Source organism: Euwallacea fornicatus, chromosome 26 (assembly GCF_040115645.1).
Source record: "Euwallacea fornicatus isolate EFF26 chromosome 26, ASM4011564v1, whole genome shotgun sequence".
Classification (NCBI taxonomy): Eukaryota; Metazoa; Arthropoda; class Insecta; order Coleoptera; family Curculionidae; genus Euwallacea; species Euwallacea fornicatus.
Genome location: NC_089566.1, coordinates 948,551 through 963,763, shown reverse-complemented (window position 1 = coordinate 963,763; position 15,213 = coordinate 948,551). Strand labels below are relative to the sequence as shown.

General features: G+C 37.7%; 1 protein-coding gene across 2 annotated transcripts in view; it reads right to left on the bottom strand.

Moving 5' to 3' along the window:
* The window catches only part of N (neurogenic locus Notch protein), a 132,834-nt gene that overhangs the window by 4,130 nt on the left and 113,491 nt on the right, over positions 1-15,213 (bottom strand). Inside the window, exons 9-28 of one of the 2 annotated variants that reach the window (XM_066296678.1) lie at positions 13,237-13,441; positions 13,042-13,175; positions 9,476-9,680; positions 8,331-8,582; positions 7,717-7,995; positions 7,431-7,663; positions 6,720-7,014; positions 6,373-6,662; positions 5,896-6,315; positions 5,691-5,839; positions 5,188-5,365; positions 4,844-5,085; positions 4,660-4,783; positions 4,297-4,598; positions 2,725-4,153; positions 1,865-2,050; positions 1,555-1,754; positions 1,308-1,488; positions 1,052-1,250; positions 4-256 (exon numbers count right to left, since the gene is read on the bottom strand). In XM_066296678.1, the coding sequence (XP_066152775.1) occupies positions 4-256; positions 1,052-1,250; positions 1,308-1,488; positions 1,555-1,754; positions 1,865-2,050; positions 2,725-4,153; positions 4,297-4,598; positions 4,660-4,783; positions 4,844-5,085; positions 5,188-5,365; positions 5,691-5,839; positions 5,896-6,315; positions 6,373-6,662; positions 6,720-7,014; positions 7,431-7,663; positions 7,717-7,995; positions 8,331-8,582; positions 9,476-9,680; positions 13,042-13,175; positions 13,237-13,441 (5,756 nt within the window). Of the gene's footprint in view, positions 1-3; positions 257-1,051; positions 1,251-1,307; positions 1,489-1,554; positions 1,755-1,864; positions 2,051-2,724; positions 4,154-4,296; positions 4,599-4,659; positions 5,086-5,187; positions 5,366-5,690; positions 5,840-5,895; positions 6,316-6,372; positions 6,663-6,719; positions 7,015-7,430; positions 7,664-7,716; positions 7,996-8,330; positions 8,583-9,475; positions 9,681-13,041; positions 13,176-13,236; positions 13,442-15,213 lie in introns of both variants that reach the window. The other variant, XM_066296677.1, reaches the window with a different exon arrangement.

Sequence of the window (15,213 nt, the reverse complement as noted above, 5' to 3'; positions counted from 1 at the left end):
TACAGTGAAAGCTTGCTGTCCCTGATTTTGTCCAGTTTGAGCCTGATTCTGCACCAGGGTCTGAGTAGCATTTCCGCCAATGTAGCTCAGTGGCAATTCAATGCCTGTTTGGCTGAAATCAAAACCCATGACAAGTGTTTGAGTTTGTGGGACACCTCCGTGTTTGGCGTGAGTAGCGGCTCGCATTGCTGCTATGTGAGTGGGACTGGTTGGCAAAGAGGGGCGCGTTTTTGCGGGAGAAGGTGATCCGTTATATCTGGAAATAAGAAATATAAGAATAGGATACATATGTCAAAAGATTTTGTTGGATTTATAGATTTGATTTTTTGCTTGTCAATCTATTGGTTAGTTAAAGTCTTTCTTCTAATTTCGTACTGTCTTTAGTATGACAAATTTATATTATTTTATTTTTAGTTTTTGGTTTGGATCGTTTACCCATCTGATTTGCTTTGTATCATATGTAGTATTTGTGGTTGTAGAGTTCCACCTTATACTCAAAAACACGAACCTTTAATTAGTGTGATACAAGGTGTACACGATAGCATAACACTAGAAATGATATTTGTTCATGTTCTTTGTTATGCTGTGTTGTGCTATGCTAAGCTTATCTATTTATAAATTGTTTCACGCATGGTTTAAGTTATGTATCTTATGATTGGGCTATGTTCATCTAGGAATCCAAATTTAAACAAATATTGGGCTAGATTACTTGTCACGAGTAAGTGGTTTGTATAAAGTTTAAATATAATTTATACGGCTTACCTACAGTCCATACTATTTAATATGCGTAGCTGACCATATCTTTTGGTTAGATTGATGATAAGATGATGACAGGATAGTAAACATTCAAATCCTCATATTTGAAAATTTGGCAAATAATCGACTATTTTTAAAACAATCTCAAAATTTGTAATTTTTTCTAACTTTTGTTGAGCAGTTTATATGCTTTATAGGTTTACAGAGGTCTTCAACGTCGATCACACAGAAAGGGCAACAAATACCAATAAACATAACAAAATGTATTCATGTATTAGTAGAATCAGTTACTTACCCTTGTGGAGACAAGGACATATTGCTCTGCACGGAGTGGGGAGGGCTTTGATTGGAGTATGGCGGACTGAGAGTATTTTGCAACTGTCTTTGTTGCAGAATTAATGCGTCCGGTTGAAAAATATTGAACGCTCCGTAATTCTCTATTCCGTACGGAATGCTCTTGACGACATCCTCGTAACTGGGGGGTTGCTTGTTTGCTAGAATAATAATTATTTTGTTAAAATTGTCCTGGAGGCTTACTTCTTTAATCGTACCCATAAGCGACTCTAAGCTTTGATGTGTGAGTCCCATGTTGGAGTACAACGTTGCCGCATCATACGGACTCGGCAAATTCGCCATTGGAGACTCCACAGGACTTAAAGAGGAAGCGATGGAATCCGTGCTTTTTGGAGGTGCTTCATTTATTTGCGTCTGCGCTCCTTGCACTTGTGTATTCTAAGAGAAATTCACCATTACATTATCATAGTTCTATATCACGTGTTATCATCTGTCACTTCGTACCTTTTTATTATTGTTGTTATTATTATTATTGTTATTATTCCTCTTAACACTGGGTTTCCGCCTAATACTCCCGCCGGTGTTCGACGCCTCGGCGCCTTCTTGCGGACTTGTAGGGCCAGCACCTTTGCTGGGTCTTTTGGACTTTTGACGTTTTGGAACGATAACCGTAGGCTGTTGAAGCATGTGTCCTGTAGGTGATGCTAAACAAAAATTTGATCATGTTAAAATAATTACTTTGCATAAAAACTTCTATTCTAAATAATCAAACCTGTTATTGACTACAACACTAACGGCATTTTGTTATACTTACTGAGCATTTGATTGCTGGCTACCACGTTCACCATTTGAGGACTTCTTGGTAGATGCTCGTCCAACAACCGAACAATATCGTGGTGTAACCTTTCACAAGCTATGTCTCTGGGTAGTCGTTCCATATGGTCCGTAATATCCCTATTAGCGTAAGCTTCTAAAAGAGCCTTACAAGTTTGATAGGAACCTGCAAATTTGACATATTATTGTCTCTAGATATGACAGAATATGGAAATATTTTTAATGAATTTGCAACTAAAAATATTATTTCACAAGTCGTTCAAATCGAGTTTTCTCTCCATAATGGATTATTGGTATATCCTATAAGAAGTGCACATAAGTTTGATATATTTACTGGCATCATATTTATACAACAATTTTTCGTCATGTAGTATTATTATTTTATTCTATGTATAACGTGTCCGATAAAAAAAGTTTATAATGTATTTGTTTTATGTTGATTAGAGTCGTATCATTGTTGATCTATTTATCAACAAATTAAACATTGTTCAATGTGGTCACTCTCATATGCCACTTAAAAAAACAACTAAACTGTCGATGAAGCAAAACTATAAACGCAGGTTAACTTCACAGACTTTCATTGACAAATTCTATTGCAAGGTGAAGCAAAAAAATGTATGGCCCAAAAAATGGGCAAATTAAAGTAAATGAGAGATTAGTTTTTTAACAGACTTCTATTTAATAAATTATTTTGAACTGGACTTTAGGATTTAAGCACAATAAACCAGAATTTAATTGAGAAATGTAGTCGTTGTCAAGCTCTGAAGTCAAGAATTCACGACGAAGTTAGACATCAAAATATTTCTTAACTAATCGAAGTCGCTACCAATTTTTACTAACCTTCTCGTGCAGCTAAGAACAATGGTGTCTCATCCTTGTCATCCTGTGCATCCCTGTTAGCACCATGTGCCAAGAGAATATTGACTGCTTCCACATTATTGACCGCGGCAGCCCAATGAAGAGCTGTTTTTCCCGAATTATCTGCTGCATTTATATCAGCTTCAGCACTAATGAGGTCTTGTACCATTCCTTCTATAGCAAGTCTGGCGGCTAAAATCAGCGGAGTTGTTCCCTCGTGCATTCTAGCATTGAGATTAGTCGCTCTATTCCTCAACAAAATTTGGAAAACTCCTAAAGCATCAGCTGCCACTGCCGCATGTAAAGGTGTTCTACCGGTGTTGTCTTGCGCATTTGCATCGGCACCAGCATCTAAGAGTCTTTTAGCGGCATCTGCTCTGGCATATCTTGCGGCCAAGTGTAGGGACGTTTCTCCAGTTTTATCCATAGTTGCGTGCAAATCAGCCCCATGAGCGACCAAGTCCTGGATGGCCGCTCCGGAGCCATCATCTTCGTCATCTTCACCAGTATCCATTCCTCCTCCTCTAACTGCTGCGACCATGATTGGTGTCATACCGCAAGGTCCTCTGGCATTTATATCTCTGTTGTTTTCACCTTGTGGTGGAGTTAGCATAGCACTAGGTCTTATATCAGCAGCTTCCAAATGAGTTTGGGTCCATCTAGGTTCGGCTTCTTCGTATTCGGTCATTCCCGTATGATCACTTGCATAACCTGGCTCAACTCTACCTCGTTTAGCCGGTAGGGGGTATCCGGGGTAACTATCATCGTCAGAGTATTGAGACACATGTCCGTGCTGCGATTCCAACTCCATTCCAGGCATCGAAGGGTTTTTATTCATATTCCTTAGCTCTTGTCCTTCAGGACCTCGTCTGCGCCGCCTAGTTCCAGAATTAGTCCGCAAGAAACCTTCGGGGAACCAAGTAATACCAGCCGCTCGCTTTCGCTGAGTTTGGACGACAATGAAGATAACAGCAGCCATGCAGAATACTAAAAAGATTCCCAAACCAACGTATTTTCCGTTCGTTGGTTGAACGACGTCGTCGTCATAGTCATTAGAACCGTTTATTTGGTATATTGGAAAACTTTTGGATAGAGAGTGTTTCGATGCTTTTGCAGCTAAAAATTCTGCCGCCGCACTTGCAGTCTGGAAGCAGAAATCTCCGCTATCAGAAAATTCTGAGCATTTCCTATTATCGATCTCCAAGTAAACTTTCACTCCGGACTGAACGGTTTCACTCGCCAGGATGTTATATTTCTTGTAGTAATTATCGTCCAACTGTCCGGCATTTTCCGTATTTCCCACCCAGGAGTATATCATGTCTTTACCCAACCGGTCTTTTTTGACTCGAACGGTGGTTCTAAGTTGATGGGACGTGTCTCTCAGAAAAGCTTTGATGTTTAATTTGAAAGCCTAAAGCAAAAAAAAAGATCATAAGAAATATGCACAATTGTGAGTGGAAAACAGAATTTTACCGCACATATGCAGTAATTTTTTTCCTATGTTGTAAAAATTTTGAACCCGCACGTTTTTTCTATACTATAAGTGACACATACCTGTTTATCCATAAGGACGATCATACTGATAACGCCTTCTGCAATTTCAGGAGGTCTCACGTTTTCACAGTCTAAACCGTCCCAGTTACACTCAGCATTATTACACCCATAATCGCAATGTCCATTGGCATAGTGTTTCTGGCAATAAGCATCGTAGATTGGATTACAAGGCTGTAATTTTTTCTCGCAATCTCTACCGTCGAAGAGACACGGAGCAGTATTACATTCTTCATTGCAAATTCCGTCACCGAAGTGTTCCCAACATTTTATTGGAGCGGTACAATTTGCCCAAGGGTTGATACCTATCCCAGCAATAACATGATTAATATTATTTGCTTTTTTGAACATAATTTGAATATTTACCTAAAGAACAATCATTTCCATCAAAATCACAGGCATATGTATTGCATTCCTCGTCGCATTGTCTATTGCCCCGTTTCATTGGACACTTATTAGCAATACATTGCTGTCTCTGTCGATCCAAATCCTGGATAGGATAGTATTGATGTTGTAGTAAAGCACAAAAAAATTTAAAATTAATACTTACAGCTTCATAAAACCTGCTAAAGTCTTTAGTTTTAATGATTCTGCCCAATCCCCCAGGTGCATTTCTATCGTAAATCTCGCAATTTTTGCCTGTATGTTTCGGTGGACAGTAGCAAGCGTAGTCTCCAAATTTATCCTGACAGGTTGCATCTGGATGTTGACAAGGATTGCTATCGCATTCGTTCATAGAGTCAATTTCGCAGTTTAGACCTGTGGTGCCTGGAGAACAGTCGCACACATATCCTATAAAATAAAATATATGGTACTAACACTCGTTTCCGGTAGATATGTTGCCATTTTTAGTTCGTTCTATTATTGACGCAGGTATTAAGAATATTCACTGACCTTCAGCGTCAGAGATTCGGCATATTCCTCCGTTTTGACATGGATCGGAATCACAATCGTATCCACTAAACTCACAGTTTTTGCCATAGTAACCATCTTGACAGGTACATTTATGGCCTGAATGAACGGCGGTACATACACCTCCATTTTGACATGGAGAAGCGTTACAAATGTTTACCTAAAATAAATCACGTTAATCAAATAAGTTGCATGTGTCGTATAACATTACACTATAACGTTTGTGTGGTGTATTTGGCTTGAAAGATGCCATAAGAGACAGGTTTATGTAGAAAGGACTATAGGAATAAAATTCAATTGTCTAATTTAGTCTATTTAAGTATATCGATTATTCCATCGATAAATAAATGCGTCAAAAGAAGAAAAACGATCGGGAGGAAGTATTAGCCCATTAATGGTTCCGTTGCAGTATTTTAAATTGAAATTGCTCCAATGTTTTTAAAATATTTAAACTTGAGATATAATTTTTGTGTTAGATTCACTACCTTTCTTTCACAATGCCTTCCAGTAAATCCTGCTTTGCAATTGCAGTGATAATCGTTTACCAGCTGTACGCAATCCAAGGTTCCTGGATTCGAACATGGATTAGATAGACATTCATTGATGTCGCCTTCACATCTTGGCCCAACAAAACCTAAACAAATTAAATTCGAACGTGAACGTTGAAAACATTTTTGTTGGAGAGCCTACCTGGAGGGCATTTGCAGTCAAATCCTCCTACTTTATCCACACAGGTGCCGTTGTTGTGGCACGAATCTGGATCGCAATCGTCCTGATTGATCTCGCACAGTAAACCCAAAGTACCAGAAGGGCAGGAGCATTGGAAGTTGTTGATCAAATCGTGGCAAGTGCCTCCATTTTGACATGGATTTGGGTAACAATCATCCACGTTGAGTTCGCAATTTTGACCTTGAAAACCTCTCGGGCATTCACAAGCGTATGATCCCACGTGGTCCCTGCAAGTGCCGCCGTTTTGGCATGGTGCTGATTCGCATTCATTTATATCCTTCTGGCAGTACGATCCAGTGTATCCTTCTTTACAATGGCAGCGATGAGAGTTCCCAATGGTCTCGCAGGTGCCGTTGTTGCACAATAATTGCCACGGAATTCCTGGATATAGAAACATTTATAAACATTAAATAATCAAAAGTCGTGCAGAAGTAGTACCTTTCCTAGCGGCGGCATCTTGGCAACTGACCATTTCTACATCACAGACTTTACCAGTCCAACCAGGTCCGCAGGCGCATGAGTATTGGTTTTTCATTTGGCGACAAGTAGCATGATTCTCACATGGGTTTGTTGAGCACCAGTCCACGTACTCTCCACAATCTTTACCAGTGAATCCGTAAGGACAATGACAAGTGTAGTGGGTAGTGTGATCCTGACATGTGGCACCATTGCGACAAGGTGCACTATCGCACAGATTGATGCGGTTTTGACAATTGGAACCTGTATAACTGTAAAGATACCATCAGTAGCGTTAATAGTGGTGAAGTCTTAAATAAAGGTCATACCCAGGTCTACAGCTGCAAGTATACGAATTGATTCCGTCAATGCAAGTTCCCCCATACATGCAACTGCTCTCAGTACAATCTTCATCATTGGTTTCGCAGTTTATACCGGAAAAACCCATCGGACAAGTACAAGTGTAAGAGTCTACATATTGGTTGCAAGTGGCTCCATTTTTGCAAGGATTAGATAAGCATTCGTCGATGTCAACTTCGCATTGTTTACCCTCGAAACCATTGACACAAAGACAGGTAAACTCGCCGATTTCGTCTAAACAAGTACCGCCATTCTGACAGGGATCTGTGAAATGGGAATTTTAGTTAGTGGTCGATAATCATTGAGATGAGTTCTAGGTGGAATTCAAGTTTTGAGATTCTTTAAATTTTGTTACTAACTCTCGAGAGAAGTGCTCCCAGATAGTAGCTGATTATCATTTTCGTATACTTCATAGAGGGTACGTGATATTAATATAACGTTGTGGATCGTTTATCCATGCACGTCTTCAAGCTTAGTTCTTCTCTGTGCTCTACAGCCATAATCAAATGCGATAATTACATTTATGTGAACATATAACATGATCGGTACGATATTTGACTGAAAGTGATTTTCAGGTGAGCTTATCACAGATGTACACAAAAGTGACGATATTTTACATCTTATTATCACTACCTGGGAGTGCTTTTAAAACAGAATACAATTTTGATTTCTTTACTTACACGACGCACAATCATCCGTATTAATACTGCAATCCTTTCCTTCGTAGCCTCTCGCACATAAACACTGGTATGAGCCATTGGTATTTCTGCAAGTCGCTCCATTTCTGCACGGTTTGGAGACTACACATTCGTCGACATCCTGTTCGCAAAATCGTCCTGTGTACCCTAAGTTGCATGTGCAAGCAAAATCCTTGTAGTTCGAGCTAGGAGTGCATTTGGCGTTATGGCGGCACCTAATTATCGAAATGTGTGTAATGTCTTGCGACAATTGCCAATAAATACGTACTTATTCGGAGAGCATGGATCTAGTCGATCTTGGCACTGACGTCCAGTGTAGGGCAAGTCGCAGACACATTTGTAATCATCAACGAAATCTATACATGAACCACCATTTTTGCACGGATTGATAGCGCAATCATCCACGTTGATTTCGCAGTTAATTCCCGAATATCCAGCCGAACACTCGCAGGTATAAGAGGCGAGGTGGTCATGACAGATGCCTCCATGCTGGCAAGGATTTGAGGCGCATTCGTCAATGTTGATTTCACATTGCTTTCCTCCATAACTATTCACATTAAAGATGAACATGTAGCATAATAAAAATGAACAAGATCAGCAACATGCAGTAATATATTAAAAGTAAAGCTAGATTTATAACGTCTTTAGCGTAAGCCGCAAGACGCAAAGCTAAGCCGTATGAAGAATATATTCATTCCATTAGAAGTCGTACTTCACTGAAAGTTAACGTAACGCTTTTGATTTATATTAAATAAACTATAAATGCACCTTTACGATGAAAATTCCTTTTATGGGGGCGTTAAAGAACCGAACATTTAGGGTTTATTTAGGATTTATGACTTTCGCAAATGTTCTCAAAATTAACAAAGCTGATTTACGTACCCAGGAAGACAATGGCAAATAAACTGATTAACACCATCTTCACAGCTCCCTCCATGCTTGCAAGGATTGCTTTTGCATTCGTCTACGTCACTGAGGCATCGGGCGTCGTAGTATCCGCGGGGGCACTCGCATCTGAAGCCATTTACTAGGTCAATGCAAACGCCCCCGTTAGCGCAAGGGTTGGAGGAGCATTCATCTATATCATTTTCGCAATGTCGGCCTGTGTAGCCTTGCTTACATTCGCAGGTGTAGCTGCAAAAGGGAGTACACGAATAAATAAAATAAAACAGCGGTCTAAGAAAGCCAATCGAAGGTTATTGTAATTAAATTGCTGCACAATTGCTATGGTCATCACCGTTTCATACTATTTCTGAAGAGTGCGAACTCTTTTCAGGGCGTGGATTAATGGACTGCTCTATTCGAGAGGATCTCAACCAGCCTGTGTTCGTTTGTGATAAATCCAACACAGAGAGCCCAATTGGAATGAATATTTTCGGAGATATCGTTATGACAATCTTTTTCTAATGTGGGAGCTAATTTAAAGACTAGCTAAAAAGATAAGGTGTTTTTATTGTCCTCAACTTGCGATCTTTGACTCCAGACGCCAAGTAAATAATGTTTTTGGGTGATCTAAAAGTTTACTTTTTGACTGAGTTTGTAGTAGCAATAATAAGTTTAATCGAAATATAACGCGTGAGTTTCTTTATGATTCATGAAGAGATCGTGGAAAGTAAAAGGGCTGCAAAGTCACCTGAATCAGTAACGGATTGCAATCTCCCACAAGGGAGGAGATAAAAATATTCTATTTCTCCATTAAAATTCATGGGACTGTATATTTCGAATTATGGGACAGTTGAAAAATCGAGGGATCAAAATTCCGGAATTGAGCAGCAGTTTAATTATTGACAATACCTTTTCGTACGTTTTAAAATAGAGTAGATTTACTAATGACACAAAAACATTGCGAAAAGGAAAAATGCAACACTTACATATAAAAAGGAAATCCCCTGGAAGGCATGTAAAAAAGGTTAATAGCTGTTAGAAGATCAAATTTAAATCGTTCTAATAGTAAATTTGCACATGCTTTCGGTTAGTCATAGTCCCGAATTATAATGATCATAGTGGATCAGATCACATTATCTTACCTGTTAATCCCGTCGATGCACGTGGCGCCATTCCTGCAGGGATTGCTGTAGCATTCGTTGATATTAATCTCGCAATTAGGCCCAGTCGTCCCGGCTTTGCATATGCACTGATACCCGTTGATTAAGTCCTGGCAAGTACCTTCGTATTGGCAGGGATTGGAATCGCATTCGTTAAGTTGGTATTGGCACAATCGTCCCATATATCCTATCAGGAAAATAGGAATTTAACAAATATAGAGAGTGTCCATTTAACAACTCCTCGGACTTCTGTGTGATTTCATAAAAAATCAATGAGGGGGTGTATATAGGGGTACTTTTAGCCTGAATTGTGGATTCACGACAAATCAATTATGGGGATATGCAGACTAATGAAAGTAAATTTTAAAATTAGTAACGACCCTACAGAGTACCCCAAAAAAAGTGAATCGTCAATAAACGTTTTTTTCTTTAATGGCACCACCTGCATTTTTTTGCGTCACAGAGTCATCTCTTGATCCTGTATTAGCTCGTAGATTTTTTTATCCTGGGATGCAGTGACTTGAAGGTATGACGCTTTAAAATAAATTTTAGACTTTTTCAGTACCTCATAAAAGCGTCAATATCGCAGGTATCAGGCATTAAATCGTAGGTGAGATTTCGATAATTTTACGATTGATTTTTATATATAATGACAGCTGACAGGAATACTCATTTAATCAAAAATACTTACAGGGTGTTCACCGTAACATCTTCAACTTCAATAACCCTGATTTTGTGAAGCAGGATGGTGCGTTATGACAGGATGAAATAGAATTCGGTTCTCTTCAGTTTGACATAAATTGATGTCACATTTATCCTAACTGCCAATGAAATTATTAATTATTTCGGGAAAACCTGCATTCATAACTAACTGTCTGAGTGTTTACTATGATAGCTACGATGTTGTTTGTTTGAACAGCCCGTTGACCCCCTGACTAATTTCTCTTACGCTTATTCTTGGATTTTCTACTACTTAAAAATTAACATCCATTTCGCTTTCTTCCCTTAAGAACATCTTCTTTTGAATTTTATTTTTATAATTGACACTTCCTGTCCATTCAAATCGTTTCTTTAGACTTTCTAAGCTCCTTACATTAGAATGTTTTTTTTTTTTTATTAGGAAATCGTTGTGCGTAAACCCAAGACAATAATTAATAATTTTCGTCACGTGAACCAATTATTTCATTTTAATGGTCAGTTTTAAAGCAAACAGATTTTGATGAAACAGAAAACCGTAAATGATGTGTCAAAATTCGGAATGGAAAAACATCGAAACCTTGGCAACGCGTGCTTAACATTTGGGCACTTAGCCATGAGTGCAAGTTTTCCTCGAAAAATTAACAATTCCATTAACATTTAGGATAAATATGAAGTTATTTTATTCCAAAGTAAGACGAACTAAATTTTCTTCCGGTACCTACGTCATAAACCCACCATACCATTTGAACAAATTTTAAAAATTCAACTTGATATGGGGAAAATTAAACTAGTCATTGTGAGCACCTTGCACATGTTTTGGACTAAATGAGTGTTCGCGCCTGTTAAGGTGATTTTAGATGAGAATCCGTCGTAAAATTTTCAAAATCTACCTTAAACTAACTGTGGCATTAACGTTTTGAGGAGGACTACAAATGTTTGAAATTTTTTCTAAAACGCTACAGCTTCAACTCGCTGCATTCTAAGGTTTAAGAAAACCTAGGAAATAACACAGGATTAAGAGTGGATTTTATCACGTGAAAAAACGCAAGTGCTCCCGTTAAAATATTACACTTTGTGATGCCCCTGTTTTTGGGCTACCCTGTAATTATCACTAATTTGAAAAATTTATCTTCCTCAATCCCATCTATATCCCCATAATTTATTTTTCTATGAAATCACAAATTTATGGAAGTCCAAGGGGTTGATAAATAGACAGCCTCCATTTGATAGTGTAGCGAATATTCGCGGATAAGCTCTAGCGAAAGCTTAAACTATTCAAAAAAGTTCGGTTGATAAAAATATTTTCTGCAATTCAATAAGATCACGTCTCCCACTTGATGCATAACCTATCAACGATATAGGAAAACAAAGCTATAGTTGAAACAGAGGACACGACATTGAAAAATTCAATTTTATTAATTTTCCTAACAATTTCCACGATGATTAATCAAAACAACTTCATCAATTTTAGAATCGTTTACATTACAATACTGCATTTTAAATGGCCTTCAATTTGAGGTATATATCGACGTGGGATTCAATTTGAGGTTCTGAAGTTGAGATGGCTGAAGGTGCAGAGGTGTGTGTGAAAATGTTGCCCCTTACAATCTTTGAGGATCCTACAAACTTCATTCAGAACTTATTGGGATAGTAAGTTTTTAAGCGAACGTACGGTATACATATATGTATGTATGTATAAGGAAAATGTTTGAAAATTTTAAATTTTAATTCTTTTTATCTCGAAAACTTGCTTTTTATTTGTATAATTGTTGAATTTCGTACTGTATCTTGTCACTGAGTTGAAATCTGTCTGTAATATCTACGTCAAAAATGTTGGCTAAGATTTTCAAAAAAAGTCTCGAACTATAGCTTTTTCCCTAATTTCAGCTTTTAAATTCTTATAACGACGTTACTGGAATGTTGGAAAATTAGCTTATAAATCTCATGTCTTTTTGGGAGAATCTTTAGGGTTTCACACACTTGATGAACTGAGTGATAAATTTGGTAAAAAGGCGCGTTCCAGTTGCAAACTGTGCTTAAATTTTTCTTCATTTAAAAGCCTTTTTGTGACTGCTACCTACCGATTTTACCAACATAAAGTCCTGAGACTTCGATTTTACACAAACTTTGACGTGTCAAACTCTTACTAACGCTAATGGCTTATCTGGTTTTTGAGATTCTCTGAATGTTCTAAAAGAGGGTTCAGAGCTACGCACTTTTCAAAATGTCTTATCAATTTCCCATTCAAAGCGACCTGGTATAATTCAGATTAGATATATCTAATTTTCTGATATGGATCATTCCTCTTTGTTTAAATATGTCTTGACACATGGCCTGTTTTATTGAACATTTTTTTGTATGTGGTGTACGGTGTCGCGCTTCACGATAGGTCTGCCGAGATATCTGTTATTAAATCTCTGATCGCATATCTCAAATAGAAGAACATTATCGCAAACGAAACTCACAAATCCAACTTCGTCTCTCTAACTTCATTGTTCCATTATTAGTAGTAAACATTTTGTAGGGTTTTCGAAGACTGTAATTAGATATTATTAATATTTTAAAGTCATTTATTAACATTGTCAGTTATTTTTGTCATTTTATTCCAGGGCTTGTTTCGCCGCAGGAAACAACTTCATAACAATAACGCCGTTTTAGTTTCGTCATAGAAATATTAATATGCAATATTTTTTAACGAAGGTTAACAAGTGGCCATTACGAAGGGCGCTTAATTCAGTAGTGTAATCAGACTTTTTGGCAAAGAAATCGCTTAATGTGATTTTTAAAATTTTCACCCGTTTCAGTAGGGCTCGGTTTTCGTATCAAATACGTTTTCAAAATTTACTAACCTGGATGGCATTGACAGGTAAAGGAGTTCTCCCCGTCTATGCATTCTCCGTAACGACAAGGCGACGACTGGCAGTCGTTGATGTTAACCTCACAGGAGTTTCCAGTGTATCCAGGGGGACACTCACAGGTGTATCTGTAAAAAAAACAATAATTCGGTTGGGTTTAGCACACCATTTCTTACATTCGATAGTTACCTTGCTACGGAATCGTGGCAAGTTCCACCGTTCATACAGGGCTGACTAGCGCAATCATCGATATTGAGTTGACACCTCGACCCAGTAAATCCACTTGCACAGGTGCATTTGAAGGAGTTGATCAAATCCTGACAGATGCCTCCGTTTAGACAAGGCTTATCTTTGCATTCGTCGATGTCAATTTCGCATTGGGTGCCTGTGAATCCTGAAAACGTTTCGTAAGTATAATAAGAGCATAAATATTAATGGATGAGTTCATCGAAACAGGTTCAAATTGTTTCTGAACGAGAGATTGCGAGAAAAAAGTAAAAGCAATAATACATTCGGAGACAAAATTTATTTCTTAATATAGTAATGTCGAACTTCCTGTCCGACTTTTCGATCGTCGAACGTGAAACCGTATAAGGTCTGGCCAGTTGTGAAGTGTATTTTAATTACCGCTGAAGATTGAAATCGTTGCGCAGTGAAGCTGGGAATTTCAGAAGTCTTGGTTTGCACACAACTGAAAGCGCTTATTCTTTTAATCATAAGGCAGAAAATGCAGAATTATTAACATTATAACCTGATTTGAACTTGGAACTCTATAACCCTGACTGAAACAAACAAACATAAGAGGCAATGACTTTTCCACTTGCAAGAAAGATAGTCATTACAAAAAGATTATTTTCAATTACTGTCGGCTCGATAATATGAGGAGGCTCGGTCAGCTCGTACCCGCTTGCATATTAATGGTATATTTTGCATCGTTTTACATCCCAGATTGGTTTGGTGATTTTCTGCAATGGCGTTCAGTTTACGTGTTTTCTACTCTTGAATTAAATTTTATAATAATACGAAGGGATTGAATAATGTACGAAGAGCTAAATCGACTGTTTGGACATGAAAATGGCTTTCGCTCTAGGCTGTGGAGGCTGCGTTTGGAGTGGTTCAAACGAGACAGAGATCGTGTCGTTTTCGAATATAGGAAATTGTACCGAAATCGAAAACGAGCAAGGCAGACACTTCCTATTAAATATATAGTCTAAATATGAGAAATTAAGTTGGCCGAAGCATGTGCTAGAGTGCTTCAGGTCCATATTCAATAACTATTTATAGGTTTCAAATCAAATAATACGTATTCGATTAGAAAAGAACATCGACGATACTCTGAAAGAACTACGGAGTCTAATAGGTGCATAGGCACACATATGTATGTGTACATACTGCGCATATATGTATACCCCCTCGGAATAATCCTGCATTTTATAACATTATTACCAATGCAATAAAGTTGTATAATCTGTTTTTATATGTATAAAACCATTTATCAATATCATTTCCAATCCTGAGTTTGGCCAAAATAATGCACTTAAGAAGCAAAGTGATTCTGTCACATTAGAACTTTGACACATGTCAAAAAAATCTGACACATGTCAAAAAAGTCTGACACATTTGTCGAATTCTGCAAGTATCATTGTACATTAATTATTATAAGGAACAATATCTGGATTCCATGGCGACTATTTAATAAGTTAGAATAAGATGCATAGGGTACCATAAATCCGTAATACATCAGGATCTTCTAAACCACAAAAGAAATACTATCAGTGAATTAAATATGCAAATATGAGTAATTAACTGTTTTTTTTTTAATCTGCCTTTAAATACAAAAAATTCCAAATACTTCTACAGATACCCGAGAAACACTACTTCGTTCGTTTTCGCCGTAGCATTTAGATCTCTTAAATAGTTCTATAATAACTAGAAAATAATAACACTCAGTAGATCTTTCTAGAATGAAAAAAAGGATGAAGGGTTCTAATAACATCGAATTGCCTACATTTGTTTTAATTCCCTCCATCTTCTATCTTTTATGCTTTATGATTTAGTAGCATGAGAAATCTTTTAACACATGAATTTGAAAATAGAATGATACTCAATAGGTTCCCAACATTGCTTGGCTCGGACTGATACCGTTTTCTAGGTGTGGATTTTCTA